At 38.8% G+C, this 17749-nt stretch overlaps 1 protein-coding gene across 6 annotated transcripts in view; it reads left to right on the top strand.

Annotated features, from left to right (window-relative positions):
• Positions 1-9698: 9698 nt before the first annotated feature.
• CD163 (CD163 molecule) overlaps positions 9699-17749 on the top strand; it is a 33119-nt gene continuing 25068 nt past the window's right edge. For 5 of the 6 annotated variants that reach the window (XM_034935271.3, XM_008964186.5, XM_003811791.7 and 2 more), the window contains exons 1-5: positions 9734-9944; positions 11025-11111; positions 12145-12468; positions 14430-14750; positions 16487-16807. In XM_034935271.3, the coding sequence (XP_034791162.1) occupies positions 9899-9944; positions 11025-11111; positions 12145-12468; positions 14430-14750; positions 16487-16807 (1099 nt within the window). In that variant the 5' untranslated portion in view covers positions 9734-9898. Of the gene's footprint in view, positions 9945-11024; positions 11112-12144; positions 12469-14429; positions 14751-16486; positions 16808-17749 lie in introns of all 6 variants that reach the window. The other variant, XM_003811790.6, reaches the window with a different exon arrangement.

The raw sequence follows: 17749 nt of genomic DNA, 5'->3' as shown, positions 1-17749 counted from the left end.
CAGGCCTGGCCCTTTTTGGAGGGTTTGACTTCACAATTGTTGTAAACCTTAAAGATCGAGCTGCTGGTGGACTTCTCTCTTTCTTTTGTCCTCCACCAATAATAGCTCACAAAGATTTTTAAAAACATCTTTATTGGAGCATAGTTAATATACAATAAGCTGCACATATTTAAAGTGTTCAATTAGTTTAGTTTTGACGTATGTGTATACCTGTGAAATTATCAACACAATCAAGACAATGAACATATCAATTACTCCAAAAAACTTCATCATGATTACCCCTCATTGTGATTCTTTCCTTGCACTCCTTCCCATCCATCTCTAAGCAACCACTGCATCTAGTTACAGTCGATTAATTTTCACTTTCCAGAATTCTATATAAATAGAATCACGTGGTATAAGATTTGTAAGAATATACTGTCCAACACTGCTATTGAAATTAACCTATTTTCTGTTTTTACAACACCAATAACAATTAGCTTTTAAACTTTATCTTTTGCCATTATCTAGACTTGCACACTTAATCACAACATTTTACAAGAGTAAAATTTCACAGTCTCTTTCACTGTGTCATAAAATACCGTAAGAAGGAATCAATTTGGCTTCCCCAATACCAAATCTGTATTAGTCAGGGTCCTTCAGAGAGGCGGATCCAGTAAGACATATATATATATAGACATTGAGAAAGAATTTATTAGGGGAATTGGCTTGCATAATTTTGGTGGCTGAGAAGTCCCATGATAGGCTTTCTGTAAACTGAAGACCATGGGATGACTGTAGCATGACTCAGCCCAAGTCCAAAGGCCTGAGCACCAGGGGAGCCCATGGTGTAACTCTCAGTCTGAGACCAAAAGTCTTAGCATTCTGGAGACACTCCAGATGTAAGTGCTGAAGTCGAAAGGCCAGTGAGCCTGCAGTTCTGCTGTCCAAAGTAGCACAAGAAAAGTCTGTCCCAGCTCTCAAAGAGAGACCAATTTTCCTTCTGTATTTGTTCTCTCTGGATCCTTGATGCAGGCCAGTGCTGAGGGAAGATCTTCCCCACCTAGTCCACTCAGACTCACACACTAATCTTATCCATTATTTTGGATGTGTCTGGAAGCACTCTTACAGACATATGAAAAATAATGCTTTATCAAGTGTCTAGAATCCTTAATCCAATCAAGTTGACACCTAAAATTATGTCTATAAATCCACCCCTTGTCAACTTCGCACCCATACTTAATTGCATCTCCTTAAACTATATTTAATTTCCAAATAAAGACAATACCAAGGGAATAGTTCCGCCTAACGTGTTGTAATCAACAGAATGCAACTATCCTGTATGCAACCAAAAATGTACTGATCTGTTCCCCAGAATTCAACTTTCAGAATTTCAACATTCTGAATTGTAGTTTTTGCAATTTTTGATGTTAGGAATTTTTAGATTTCAGAGATGTTGATCTTTAGGGATTTTGAACTTTGGGATTTTAACATTTAGGATTATGGCATTTGTAATTGCATGTTTTGAGATTATAATCAGCACTCTCCCCAACTCCCCAAAAAAGAAACTGCACAACATAGACTCCGAGTTTTATAAACAGCAATTTATTTCTTTGTTTTGGAGGCTGGAAGTTCAAGATCAAGATGCTGTCAGATTCAGTGTCTGGTGAGAGTCCACTTCCAGGGTTATAGATTAACATTTTTTAGCTGTACTTCACACGGCAAAAGGGATCAGTTGTCTCTCAGGGATCTCTTTCATGAGGGCACTAACCCCATTCATGAAGGCAGAGCCCTCATGACCTAATTATCTCCCAAAGGCCCTACCTACTAATACCTTGGAGGTTAGGATTTCAACATATGAATTTTGAGGAGACACAAACATTTAGACCATAGCACTAAGTAATATTTTGTTTAATTCCAGACATTGTAAACTAAACTTCGCTGAGTTTTAAATTATTTTTATTGCTTTACATATTCTAACGTTTAGTCTAGAATGCTGTTATATTCTTGGAAACAATTTGATTCTTTGGGTCTTGTCTTTAAAATTTGTTAGGTGGGATCTAATCAGCAAGTAGCTAGGGCTAATTATTTCCCACCACTGTGGTAAGACTCATCTGTGAACTGTACCCAATACCCCATGAATTGTGAGTTTTCCATGTGAACAGTCACTTTTCCTGGCCCTGTGTGTAACTCTAATCCTTTCATTATTCTTTCCCCAGGCTCAAGTGATTTGCTCACATGCATGCACTTAACAATACTCAGCTGAATACTCAAAGGGGACTCTACAGATATTCAGCTCTCTCTCCTTGCCTCCTCCCTACTCTCTCTCTTTCTCTCCCTCTCTCTTTCTTCTTGCAAGTTTCTCCTCTGTGGGACTATTTGCTGTGAATTCTAGCCACCTTAGTCTCCCAGATTCTCAGCTGCTTCTCCCCAACTCTGAGACTCCTCTGATCATTCTCTGGGTTTCCTATTCCATGGTAGCCTGGAAACTATCTCAAGGCAGTAAACTCAGCTTAGCTTCTCATCTCTCATGGATCACTATCTTTGAGATCCAGGCAACAACTCTTCTTGTTGCCTCATTTTCAGTGTCTTGAAAATCATTGTTACACATGTTTGATTTTGTTTTTAGTTGTTTCTGGTGGGACAGTAAACACACTTCCTGTTTCTTCATTTTGAATAAAAGCGAAAATGTCTTGTTCACCTAGCTTTTTAATTTTGCACCAATCTATTTCTTCCATTTTTCTACTATATCTTTTCAATCGGGTTCTTATTCTATTAGATTTTTGCTATAATATTCACTTTCACTGCATTTAATCTTGCTCTTATTTCCATTTTTACCCTGGCCACCAATCATCCTCAAAGCTGCTACCAAGATGAGATATGTAAAAGACAAAGCAATTTAATACTCATGTTTCAAACTATTTAATGTCATTACTTGCCTACAGCATAAAATTATAATTCTTTAACATGGTATATAAAACTCCTCTTCATGTAGTCCTTGTTTACCTCAGCAATAATAACAACATTGTCAACAACAACAACAAAATAGGTAATATTGAGCCTAGCATCTGGCAGGGACTGGTAGATATCTTTTTGAAAAAAACACAGTTCCTATCCTGGTATCTTAAGGCTAGCAAGTAAGATAAACAATAAATATAAAAATATAATTGGGAGGGGTGGAGCCAAGATGGCCAAATAGGAACAGCTCCGGTCTACAGCTCCCAGCATGAACAACGCAGAAGACGTGTGATTTCTGCATTTCCATCTGAGGTACCAGGTTCATCTCACTAGGGAGTGCCAGACAGTGGGTGCAGGACAGTGGGTGCAGCGCACTGTGCACGAACCAAAGCAGGGCGAGGCATTGCCTCACTAGAGAAGCGCAAGAGGTCAGGGAGTTCCCTTTCCCAGTCAAAGAAAGGGGTGACAGAGGGCACCTGGAAAATCAGGTCACTCCCACCCTAATACTGCGCTTTTCCAACGGGCGTAAAAAACAGCACATCAGGAGATTATATCCCGCACATGGCTCGGAGGGTCCTACACCCATGGAGTCTCGCTGATTGCTAGCACAGCAGTCTGAGATCAAACTGCAAGGTGGCAGCGAGGCTGGGGGAGGGGCGCCTGCCATTGCTCAGGCTCGATTAGGTAAACAAAGCAGCCCGGAACCTCTAACTGGGTGGAGCCCACCACAGCTCAAGGAGGCCTGCCTGCCTCTGTAGGCTCCACCTCTGGGGGCAGGGCACAGACAAAAAAAGACAGCAGTAACCTCTGCAGACTTAAATGTCCCTGTCTGACAACTTTGAAGAGAGTAGTGGTTCTCCCAGCATGCAGCTGGAGATCTGAGAATGTGCAGACTGCCTCCTAAAGTGGGTCTGTGACCCCCGAGCAGCCTAACTGGGAGGCATCCCCCAGTAGGGGCAGACTGACACCTCACACGGCCGGGTGCTCCTCTGAGACAAAACTTCCAGAGGAACAATCAGGCAGCAGCATTTGCAGTTCATCAAGATCCGCTGTTCTACAGCCACCGCTGTTCTGCAGCCACCGCTGCTGATACACAGGCAATCAGGGTCTGGAGTGGACCTCTAGCAAACTCCAACAGACCTGCAGCTGAGGGTCCTGTTAGAAGGAAAACTAACAAACAGAAAGGACATCCGCACCAAAAACCCTTCTGTACATCACCATCATCAAAGACCAAAAGTAGATAAAACCACAAAGATGGGGAAAAAACAGAGCAGAAAAACTGGAAACTCTAAAAAGCAGAGTGCCTCTCCTACTCCAAAGGAATGCAGCTCCTCAGCAGCAATGGAACAAAGCTGGACAGAGAATGACTTTGATGAGCTGAGAGAAGAAGTCTTCAGATGATCAAAATACTCTGAGCTACAGGAGGAAATTCAAATCAATGGCAAAGAAGTTAAAAACTGTGAAAAAAAAATAGATGAATGGATAACTAGAATAACCAATGCAGAGAAGTCCTTAAAGGAGCTGATGGAGCTGAAAGCCAAGGCTCGAGAACTACGTGAAGAATGCAGAAGCCTCAGGAGCTGATGTGATCAACTGGAAGAAAGGTTATCAGTGATAGAAGACAAAATGAATGAAATGAAGCGAGAAGGGAAGTTTAGAGAAAAAAGAATAAAAAGAAACAAACAAAGCCTCCAAGAAATATGGGACTATGTGAAAAGACCAAATCTACGTCTGGTGTACCTGAAAGTGATGGGGAGAATGGAACCAAGTTGGAAAACACTCTGCAGGGTACTATCCAGGAGAACTTCCCCAATCTAGCAAGGCAGGCCAACATTCAGATTCAGGAAATACAGAGAACACCGCAAAGATACTCCTCGAGAAGAGCAACTCCAAGACACATAATTGTCAGATTCACCAAAGTTGAAATGAAGGAAAAAATGTTAAGGGCAGCCAGAGAGAAAGGTCGGGTTACCCACAAAGGGAAGCCCATCAGACTAACAGTGGATCTCTCGGCAGAAACTCTACAAGCCAGAAGAGAGTGGGGGCCAATATTCAACATTCTTAAAGAAAAGAATTTTCAACCCAGAATTTCATATCCAGCCAAACTAAGCTTCGTAAGTGAAGGAGAAATAAAATCCTTTACAGACAAGCAAATGCTGAGAGATTTTGTCACCACCAGGACTGCCCTAAAAGAGCTCCTGAAGGAAGCACTAAACATTGAAAGGAACAACTGGTACCAGCCACTGCCAAAAAATGACAAAATGTAAAGACCGTCAAGGCTAGGAAGAAACTGCATCAACAGAAATCATAGCAAACTGTCTCTCAGACCACAGTGCAATCAAACTAGAACTCAGGATTAAGAAACTCACTCAAAACTGCTCAACCACGTGGAAACTGAACAACCTGCTCCTGAATGACTACTGGGTACATAATGAAATGAAGGCAGAAATAAAGATGTTCTTTGAAACCAACGAGAACAAAGACACAACATACCAGAATCTCTGGGACACATTCAAAGCAGTGTGTAGAGGGAAATTTATAGCACTAAATACCCACAAGAGAAAGCAGGAAAGATCCAAAATTGACACCCTAACATCACAATTAAAAGAACTAGAAAAGCAAGAGCAAACACATTCAAAAGCTAGCAGAAGGCAAGAAATAACTAAAATCAGAGCAGAACTGAAGGAAATAGAGACACAAAAAACCTTTCAAAAAATTAATGAATCCAGGAGCTGGTTTTTTGAAAACGTCAACAAAATCGATAGACCGCTAGCAAGACTAATAAAGAAGAAAACAGAGAAGAATCAAATAGACGCAATAAAAATTGATAAAGGGGATATCACCACCAATCCCACAGAAATACAAACTACCATCAGAGAATACTACAAACACCTCTACGCAAATAAACTAGAAAATCTAGAAGAAATGGATAAATTCCTCAACACATACACCCTCCCAAGACTAAACGAGGAAGAAGTTCAATCTCTGAATAGACCAATAACAGGCTCTGAAATTGTGGTAATAATCAATAGCTTACCAACCAAAAAAAGTCCAGGAGCAGGTGGATTCACAGCCACATTCTACCAGAGGTACAAGGAGGAGTTGGTACCATTCCTTCTGAAACTATTCCAATCAATAGAAAAAGAGGGAATCCTCCCTAACTCATTATTTTATGAGGCCAGCATCATCCTGATACCAAAGCCTGGCAGAGACACAACAAAAAAAGAGAATTTTAGACCAATATCCTTGATGAACATTGATGCAAAAATCCTCAATAGAATACTGGCAAACCAAATCCAGCAGCACATCAAAAAGCTTATCCACCATGATCAAGTGGGCTTCATCGCTGGGATGCAAGGCTGGTTCAACATACTCAAATCGATAAATGTAATCCAGCATATAAACAGAACCAAAGACAAAAACCACATGATTATCTCAATAGATGTAGAAAAGGCCTTTGACAAAATTCAACAACGCTTCATGCTAAAAACTCTCAATAAATTATTGATGGGACGTATCTCAAAATAATAAGAGCTATCTATGACAAACCCACAGCCAATATCATACTGAATGGGCAAAAACTGGAAGCATTCCCTTTGAAAACTGGCACAAGACTGGGATGCCCTCTCTCACCACTCCTATTCAAGATAGTGTTAGAAGTTCTGGCCAGGGCAATTAGGCAGGAGAAGGAAATAAAGGGTATTCAATTAGGAAAAGAGGAAGTCAAATTGTCCCTGTTTGTAGATGACATGATTGTATACCTAGGAAACCCCCTTCATCTCAGCCCAAAATCTCCTTAAGCTGATAAGCAACTTCAGCCAAGTCTCAGGATACAAAATCAATGTACAAAAATCACAAGCATTCTTATACACCAATAACAGACAAACAGAGAGCCAAATCATGAGTGAACTCCCATTCACAATTGCTTCAAAGAGAATAAAATACCTAGGAATCCAACTTACAAGGGATGTGAAGGACCTCTTCAAGGAGAACTACAAACCACTGCTCAATGTAATAAAAGAGGATACAAACAAATGGAAGAACATTCCATGCTCATGGGTAGGAAGAATCAATATCATGAAAATGGCCATACTGCCCAAGGTAATTTATAGATTCAATGCCATCCCCATCAAGCTACCAATGACTTTCTTCACAGAATTGGAAAAAACTACTTTAAAGTTCATATGGAACCAAAAAAGAGCCCGCATCCCCAAGTCAATCCTAAGCCAAAAGAACAAAGCTGGAGGCATCACGCTACCTGACTTCAAACTATACTACAAAGCTGCAGTAACCAAAACAGCATGGTACTGGTACCAAAACAGAGATATAGATCAATGGAACAGAACAGAGCCCTCAGAAATAATGTCGCATATCTACAACCAACTGATCTTTGGCAAACCTGACAAAAACAAGCAATGGGGAAAGGATTCCCTATTTAATAAATGTTGCTGGGAAAACTGGCTAGCCATATGTAGAAAGCTGAAACTGGATCCCTTCCTTACACCTTATACAAAAATTAATTCAAGATGGATTAAAGACTTACATGTTAGACCTAAAGCCATAAAAACCCTAGAAGAAAACCTAGGCAATACCATTCAGGACATAGGCATGGGCAAGGACTTCATATCTAAAACACCAAAAGCAATGGCAACAAAAGGCAAAATAGACGAATGGGATCTAATTAAACTAAAGAGCTTCTGCACAGCAAAAGAAACTACCATCAGAGTGAACAGGCAATCTACAAAATGGGAGAAAATTTTCGCAACCTACTAATCTGACAAAGGGTTAATATCCAGAATCTGCAATGACCTCAAACAAATTTACAAGAAAAAAACAAACAACCCCATCAAAAATTGGCGAAGGATATGAACAGACACTTCTCAAAAGAAGACATTTATGCAGCCAAAAAACACATGAAAAAATGCTCATCATCACTGGCCATCAGAGAAATGCAAACCAAAACCACAACGAGATACCATCTCACACCAGTTAGAATGGTGATCATTAAAAAGTCAGGAAACAATAGGTGCTGGAGAGGATGTGGAGAAATAGGCACGCTTTTACACTGTTGGTGGGACTGTAAACTAATTCAACCATTGTGGAAGTCAGAGTGGCAATTCCTCAGGGATCTAGAACTAGAAATACCATTTGACCCAGCCATCCCATTACTGGGTATAGACCCAAAGGATTATAAATCATGCTGCTATAAAGACACATGCACACGTACGTTTATAGCGGCACTATTCACAGTAGCAAAGACTTGGAACCAACCCAAATGTCCATCAATGATAGACTGGATTAAGAAAATGTGGCACATCTATACCATGGAATACTATGCAGCCATAAAAAATGATGAGTTCATGTCCTTTGTAGGGACATGGATGAAACTGGAAACCATCATTCTCAGCAAACCATCACAAGGACAAAAAACCAAACACCGCATGTTCTCACTCATAGGTGGGAATTGAACAATGAGAACACATGGACACAGGAAGGGGAACATCCCACTCCAGGGACTGTTGTGGGGTCGGGGGATGGGGGAGGGATAGCATTAGGAGTTATACCTAATGCTAAATGACGAGTTAATGGGTACAGCACACCAGCATTGCACATGTATACATACGTAACAAACCTGCATGTTGTTCACATGTATCCTAAAACTTAAAGTATAATAATAATTTAAAAAAAGGAAAAATATATATATATAATTGACAACCCTCATAAGTACAGGCTATCATGAGTGCATATTTTCTGGGGTCTTTCAGCGTTAGAGTTATTTCTCCTAGTGAAGGGAGGTTTAACTGAGAAATAAAGTATACGTGAGTGAGAGTTATCTTAGAGAAAGGTACGGGTAGGGAGGCAGTAAACACGGAAGGAACAATATGTATGACATACCATGAGGCAGGGAGAGATTTGGCATGCCCGAGAAGTGGAAGAAAACCGGGGTGCCTTTGTTGACTGGGTTCTAGTGAATGTCTCTCTGGAAGGCTGGAGTTGCTCTTTAATTCCCCATTTCAGGCCCATCACTAACACCTGACAATATGTATGCCATGATGAACTATTAGTAGTTCTTTTGAGCTTATATGTTTTTATATACAAATATTCATTTGTATGTGCTATTTTTTATGCCTTAAACTCCTTTATCATTTGTCCCTTTGGCAATGTTTTTCTCATCTTTTAGGACACAATTTAAGCCTCTCCTCAGAGAAAATAGTTTTCTGACTGTTCATTCCTTTCTCTCAATAGATAGGACTACTTTGTCCATTATTTTTAACACTGCACTTTAGCTTTATGTTCATTGTTGTTATCATATGTGTTTCTCTTACTTGAATCTGAGTTATATAGAGCTAAAATCATGTGTTGCTAATTTTTGTTTCACCATTTGTAATATCAGTAATAGTCACGGCTAATTCTCTTGGTGTACTTCATCCCATTAGAAAAGAAATGACAAATGCTGTGTCTCAGCAACTTACACAAAATTACTCATTAGACACATTTGATTATGGAAATAAAATTAAAAGTGCATATGATAAAATGTCATTTAATTATATTTTGCCTGTTTTGCTTTAGTTTTTTACATAATTTTTCTACATGACAATTAGTAATTTTTTGTGTGTCTTATATATTTGTCCAAAATGAAGTTCAAAAATGTGAAATATTTAATTCAGCAACAGCAGCATATGAGTTAGTATTTCCTCTAATTTTTCGAAATCTGTGGGAAGTGTTTCCCAATTTCCTTTGGTTGTTTCATGTGCTATATTGAAGAAAACATGAGTATGAAATGGAACCTCAGCTCTTTCAATGACTTCCCTTTTTGAGTTGACTCCGCCTCCATATGTAGCCTTTTCATTTTCATGAAAGTGAAGTGATTTTTAGAATTCTTAGTCGTTTTCTTTAGAAGAACATTTCTAGGGAATAATACAAGAAGATTTAGGAATCATTGAAGTTATAAATCTTTGGAATGAGCAAACTCAGAATGGTGCTACTTGAAGACTCTGGATCTGCTGGTAAAAGCTTCTCATTTATTCTACATTTCCCCTTTAATGGGGTATGTAATTATTATGACAGTCAATGGATGTGATTTAAAAGTGATTGGCATCAGGAGAGTAAGGAGTGGAAAAAGGACATAGGCTTATATGGCAGCACCTTTGATCTGCCATAGATTCAAAATTGAAGATGTGATATGGGAATCAGAGTTGGCATTAATTTTGTAAAACTGCTGAGGTGAAATTAAGTCAGGAACTAAAGTTAATTGAAATGTGCTGAGTATGAAAAAATAGTTGTTAGAAAAGATAGAATATGCAGAAAGGAATATTGATAGAGAGTTAATTACATAAAGAAGGTTATCTACTCTCATAAGTGAGTTATCTATTTTAAGACTTATTTGGACATGTTAAAATCATTTAGCATTTTTAGTTTTAAATTAGTGTTGGGTTAGAGTAACGAGAAGATATGAGAGTAATAACAGCATTAAAGAGTGTATTATGTGATAATGATACAGGTAGAGATGACAAGATTTAATATTTGAGTTTTTCAGATATGAATATCATCACTTAGGTATTGTTCTGCTAGCTACTATTTGGCAAGCATCAAGCCAGGTACTGGTGAAATTATGGAGAACATGATAGATATAATTCGTTTACTCATGGAACTTATCCTCTATCAGTGCGGCTAGGTAGTCTTAAAGATGGGGGCATCCATAATTGAATATCAAGGTGGTTAGGGAATAGAGAAATCTCAGGATACCTTCCCTGTGCCTGCTGGGAGAATTGTCCACTACTAAGTTTCATTGATGTTGTTTCCATTTTCCAGGTTTTAAGGGTCGCCCTTGCAATTCTCGTTTCCACCACCAACCTTCTTCTAATCCGTCACCTCTAGGTTGCCTATAAACATGAACATTTTCAAAGCTATTTCACTGAAACTACATGAGCCTGGGTATGAATGTTTCCTGCCCGCCTTGCAATTTAGAAGGAAGAGTTTTCTGTCTTGGTTTGAGCTTCTTTGCTAATTAACCTCTGAAACCATCTATCTTCTCCAAAGTCTCTTTTTGGAAAGATGCTACTTTTGCCCTCTTTTCTTTTTCACAGACTTCAGAAGACATTTTGTCAACTTGAGTCCCTTCACCATTACTGTGGTCTTACTTCTCAGTGCCTGTTTTGTCACCAGTTCTCTTGGTGAGTACTTTGTCAAATTTACTTACAGCCTTAGCCCACTCTGACAAGAACAGTTAAAAGGCAAACAATTTTTCTGAAGGCCGAGTAGCATCTAAAAACTAGGTGACATTCTCCATGTATTCAAAGGATCAGATATTATTAAAAGCACACAATAAAAATCTAACCATGCAACACCAAAATATTAGCATGGTTCCTCACCAAATGAAATAAACTCACAGGAGATAAATGAATTTTACTTAAAGATTAGAAATAATGTTGAACTGAAAAATAGGAAAGAATACAAAGGAGGAGAAACTTCAGAATCATTAGAACAAAAGTGAATTTGGGAAACACATTAGTAAATTCAAATGCCAAAATTTATCTAAAAATGTATTGAGAGATGCCAGGTTGGTGGGACCAGATTCCTAAATAAAGCTAAAATAATGCCAAGGAGGCAACTGAGATCATCTATCATCTGCGGGTGGGAAGAGAGTACAAAGAGGTTTATTTTATGGTAGAAAATAGTAGAAAATATCTCCATCTTAATTTTTATTTAAGTAGATAAGTTTCAGTCTAACGTTTTTAAGATTTATGCTATTTTACATATACATATGAAATAAGAGTTAAATTTCTTACAACTAGTCTTTTCATCTTCATAAATTCTCTATCAGCCTTCTTTCTATCGACCTTAGGATTTTGGAGAAATGTAAAAAGTTCATCCCCATCACGTTTTGTAGCATCTTATTTAACTCGAAAATGCTTCACGGAAATTATATAAATTGCCACTATTAAGGCTATCCAGCCATAAAATAAAGCTATTAAACACTATTGTGTTACTTACCTTTACTGGTTATATAGCACTGCTTAATTTGAAACCAGTGATACTGATACTTATATTTGAATGACTGTGAAATAACATTCTTCTGTTTTACCATGGATAGGACTAGGATGGTTCTCAAATCTGAGTTTGAAGGATAAATAAGTAATGTAAAAAATAATTTTCTACTTGCTCTTTGCGACCTTGGCCAATTACTGTCTTAATCCATTGTTGCAGGAGGAACAGACAAGGAGCTGAGGCTAGTGGATGGTGAAAACAAGTGTAGTGGGAGAGTGGAAGTGAAAGTCCAGGAGGAGTGGGGAACGGTGTGTAATAATGGCTGGAGCATGGAAGCGGTCTCTGTGATTTGTAACCAGCTGGGATGTCCAACTGCTATCAAAGCCACTGGATGGGCTAATTCCAGTGCAGGTTCTGGACGCATTTGGATGGATCATGTTTCTTGTCGTGGGAATGAGTCAGCTCTTTGGGATTGCAAACATGATGGATGGGGAAAGCATAGTAACTGTACCCACCAACAAGATGCTGGAGTGACCTGCTCAGGTAAGACTTGCATTAGTCAAAGCCTCAACACAAAATCCTTGGTGGGAAAAAAATATGTAGATGGGTTAAAACCTAGAATAAGCCACTTTCCTGTAAGCAATCTAGTTCATGTATAAAAGTACTCCATCCATTGCTAGACAACCACAAAACACAAGGTCATTTTTTCTAATAAAAAAAAATTCTGAACACTGTGATTAATGAGGAGGTGACTGGCTTCAATTTTATACATGATCTTAGCCAAAAAGCCAAGAAGTGGTGGTTTAAATTTGATATTCAGTAAGCTTACTGTTCCTATATCATAAAAATATCATGACATCTAAGTTATCTCCTTGTTCTTTCCCAGTGACTTGTTTTGATATGTTGACCCACAAATTATTACCATTTTGTCCATTAACTGATAATCAACTTAGTGAATCAAAAAACAACTATTTCTAGCATTAATACATCATTTCTTGTTGTAGGAAGGATTCTTTGAAAGTATAATTGCTTGACCAGTGTGCAATGCTAGTCATTTCATTTACATTGTGCTTTTAATTTGCAAAACATCTCCATATGTTTTATTGCAATTGACCCCACAATAACTGAGAAAGTCATGTGTCAGGGCTTTCTGCTGACAAATCCCAAGAGCACATTTCTGATCCAACTCAGATTCCTGGGATCCCCATTTCTCTTCGTTTGTTTCATTCCTTTTTTTTTTTTTTTTTTTTTTTTTTTTTTTTTTTTTTTTTTTTGCCGAATTGTCGCTCTTGTCCCCCAGGCTGGAGTGCGATGGCGCTATCTCGGCTCACTGCAACCTCCACCTCCCGGGTTCAAGCAATTCTCCTGCCTCAGCCTCCCGAGTAGCTGGGATTATAGGCACCTGCCACCACACCTGGATGATTTTTATATTTTTAGTAGAGACAGGGTTTCACCATATTGGCCAGGCTGGTCTCGAACTCCTGAGCTCAGGTGATCCACCTGCCTCGGCCTCCCAAAATCCTGGGATTACAGGTGTGAGCCACCATGACTGGCCTGTTTCATTAATTTTTATACAATCCTCTCACCTCCCAGCCTTTCTCTCTCCCATTGGACTGACTATAGAAAGGACTTATCTCTGTCCAGGCATCATGATGTGATAAGAGAAACACACAGTAGCATCTAGAAAAATGCTGAAATAAATTTTCACATAGCTAATATCCTGTGATTTTGTGCAAGTTGTCAAATCTCTCTAAACTTCAGTTTCTGAGGACTCAATGATATAATACATGTAAAACTACTGGTACACTGTTTGGTATGTAACAGGTGCTGAAGATCCTCATGGCTCAGTTCTCTTGGTGACTCAGTTCTCTTTCTTCTTTCTCTGCTTCCTCTTCCTCTTCCTTCTCCTCCTTCTCCTCCTTCTTTCCTCTTATTTTTAACCACTATGGGAGGTGTGAAATGGGGAATAACAAAAGTAACATCTACTGCAAAGTTTAAAATTATCATAAATTTTAGCAGGCTCTTATCATAATTATTGCTGTATATAGAACTGGCTGTTTAGCTAAAACAGTATAGTACTTTTAGCTCTTTTTTTCTGTTGTTTTATAACTACCAGTGGAGTTAATCAATTTGCTTTTTGAAATTTATACACTTAAAGCTTTAACCTGAGTCAAATTTAAATAACTTGATTCAAATTTATCTATTTCTGTATAAAAAGAGTATTTACATCTGTCCTAGTAATAGATGGAAACAAAACAAAACAGAAAGTTTAAAAACTTTAACCTGTAAACATTTTCCTTTGTAAGTAGATATAGATAAAAATCCTAATTGCTTCCTAGATTTTAACATATTAAAATTCTCTACTGTGTTGAGCTGGGCAACATCCAAAATCAGGCACCATTTTAAGGACAACATAAAATCCCAAGTGTCCAGAGGAAACTTCTTTTCTAAAATCACTTCTAAATGAATGTAACTTCTGAACTCTGGTCTTTTCTTTGCTCCAGATGGATCCAATTTGGAAATGAGGCTGACGAATGGAGGGAATATGTGTTCTGGAAGAATAGAGATCAAATTCCAAGGACGGTGGGGAACAGTGTGTGATGATAACTTCAACATAGATCATGCATCTGTCATTTGTAGACAACTTGAATGTGGAAGTGCTGTCAGTTTCTCTGGTTCATCTAATTTTGGAGAAGGCTCTGGACCAATCTGGTTTGATGATCTTATATGCAACGGAAATGAGTCAGCTCTCTGGAACTGCAAACATCAAGGATGGGGAAAGCATAACTGTGATCATGCTGAGGATGCTGGAGTGATTTGCTCAAGTAAGGACTGATCTTGGCTCATTCTATTCTCCAGGAGAGGAGAAAAGAAAGGGGTAATAAATCTCAAGAGCCTGAACTCTTAAGAACATAATGAAGTCTGCTTCTTTTGTCACCGCGTTTTAACCTAACTTCAGGTTCCAGTTCTGATACCTGTGGACTTTTTACCTTAACTGAAATTAGGAGAAATAGGTTAGGGAAGAAGGGTGCATAGTGAAACTGAGATCCAGGTCATAAGAAAAGATGAAAGTGTTTAGGAAAAGCCCATAAAGAAAGGGAGAGACCGAAAAGAAAAAGAGGGGAAAAAGGAAAGAAGGAAGGGCTTTACTAGGAAATTTTGCACTATGAAGTTCTACGACCAAACCACTCCAGTTATCATCTAATCCACAAAAGCCTCCTCATTAGCCTCATTAACCCACTCCTTCCCAAATCATTTTTCAAGTTCACAGAATCGAATTACTTGTTAAAAATCAATATTGGTTTCCCATTAAAACTTTATTTATACTAGATATGCATTGTATCTGTCTAGAGACTTTCACGTTGTATACTCAGACTGGGGGCAGGGAAAATGGTTTGTGTGTGCAGAGATACCACTCTTCATTTTTCTGTTGAATTCTTAGTATAAAAGGAGATTGAGTGTGTCTTGAACCCCAGAGAACACTTAGGAAAATAAGAGTAAAAAATCCCTATCTTCACCAGGTCCCTTTCTCTCTCTCTCTCTCTCTCTCTCTCTCTGTGTGTGTGTGTGTGTGTGTGTAAATAAAGGAACTTCCATTCAAACTTGTTTAAAAAGAAGAGAATACTGGCTCACAAAACTGGGAAATCCAGAGGGTATAGTTAGCCTCATGCATGGTTGGATTCAGGTTCTTGAACAATGTCATCTGGGTTCTATCTCTTTCTGCATGTCTTGAACAGGCTCTTTCTTGTTGAACAATGTGATCAGCTATAGCCTGAACCACAATGAATGGAACTCCTACAAGAAAGACAGATTTTGTTAGCTTAAGAATGTGAAGAATTTCGAGTAGAAAAAACACAGACTGTACCTTCCATTCTCTTTTACCATCAAAATTTCTCTAGGCCCCCAGTTAGCACATGCTGAGGAATCACAATCAATAACATTGTGGGAATGAAAACGGAAACTGCCAGAGGAAAAAACCAGTTTAATTTATTACAGAATATTCTTCAGAATCAACGTCTGTTCTTTGAAGAATATTGATTTGGGGGAGGTGAAAATTGTAGTACTGAAGCCTCCTTTCTCTTTGCTCTGCTTTTAAACTAAGGAAATGGTCACAACAGGTTCAGGTGTACAACACAGGCTAGGTAGTATCAATGGAGAATGCAGTCAGACGCAAAAGGGATTGCTAAGTATGGAGGCAAACTGAAGGATGAGGGAGTCACCTAAACACATGCAAATATATTTTAAACAGAAAAAGTAAACAGTTCTAACAAGAACTCTGTGGTGGTCAAATAGCAGGTCTCTAGATGAAATTCAGTCCCTGTATCTCCTGTTAGAAACACTTCCTGTAGTATATGCTGTCTATACTGAGATGTCCCATCTTCTTGCCTGATCCACTCCTCCTTCCATCTTGAATGATTTCCAGTGGTAGTACAGTACATCACAGTTTTCTCTGTCTCCACTTATATCTCTCCCCTTTTCCTTAACTCATCTCAGGTATAGCTATTTATAGTCTCATGTTCTTGCTTCCTTATCGCAGACCTGTTGTGTGTCTCTGTTACAGAGGGAGCAGATCTGAGCCTGAGACTGGTAGATGGAGTCACTGAATGTTCAGGAAGATTAGAAGTGAGATTCCAAGGAGAATGGGGGACAATATGTGATGACGGCTGGGACAGTTATGATGCTGCTGTGGCATGCAAGCAACTGGGATGTCCAACTGCCATCACAGCCATTGGTCGAGTTAACGCCAGTGAGGGATTTGGACACATCTGGCTTGACAGCGTTTCTTGCCAGGGACATGAACCTGCTGTCTGGCAATGTAAACACCATGAATGGGGAAAGCATTATTGCAATCACAATGAAGATGCTGGCGTGACATGTTCTGGTAAGTTAAAACCAAACCAAAACCAAAACACTAAACAAAAAGAAAAGCAGAAACAGAAAGTCCTGTGCTCCTTAAGAGTAGGAACGTGCTCCTTAAGAAGTAGAAATGCCTAGTAAATTCCTTGCTGGGAATTCCTTTATACCTGTAATCTTTGACACATTCTTTATTCAACTAGTTTGGAAGGTTGTCTGATGGCATTCTCTGTAATAATTACTCAGACTGCTTTTATGGAGCACACTTCAAACTCAGAATCTACCTGGAGCTCAGAGAGACAAAATTTCCTAGGAATCTGTTTTTAAATTTTTTAAATTTACTTATTTTTTTACTTTAAGTTCTGGGATAGATGTGTTGAATGTGCAGGTTTGTTACATGGGTAAACATGTTCCATGGTGGTCTGCTTTACGTATCAACCTGTCATCTAGGTTTTAACCCCCCATGCATTAGGTATTTGTCCTAATGCTCTCCCTCCCCTTTCCCCCCACCCATTGACAGGCCCCAGTGTGTGATGTTCCCCTCCCTGTGTCCGTGTGTTCTCATTGTTCAACTCCCAGTTATGAGTGAGAACATGCAGTGTTTGGTTTTCTGTTCTTGTGTTAGTTTGCTGAGGATGATGGTTTCTAGCTTCATCTGTGTCCCTTCAAAGGACATAAACTCATTCTTTTTTATGGCTGCATAGTATTCCATGGTGTATATGTACCACATTTTCTTTATCCAGTCTATTATTGATGGGCATTTGGGTTGGTTCCAAGTCTTTGTTATTGTAAATAGTGCTGCAATAAACATACATGTGCATGTGTCTTTATAGTAGAATGATTTATAATCCTTTGGGCATATACCCAGTAATGGGATCGCTGGGTCAAATGGTATTTCTAGTTCTAGATCCTTGAGGAATCACCACACTGTCTTCCATAATGGTTGAACTAATTTACACTCCCACCAACA

This window comes from Pan paniscus, chromosome 10 (assembly GCF_029289425.2).
Source record: "Pan paniscus chromosome 10, NHGRI_mPanPan1-v2.0_pri, whole genome shotgun sequence".
In the NCBI taxonomy this organism is placed as follows: domain Eukaryota; kingdom Metazoa; phylum Chordata; class Mammalia; order Primates; family Hominidae; genus Pan; species Pan paniscus.
The sequence above is the reverse complement of the archived record's forward strand: the minus strand, read 5'-3'. Positions and strand labels throughout refer to the sequence as shown.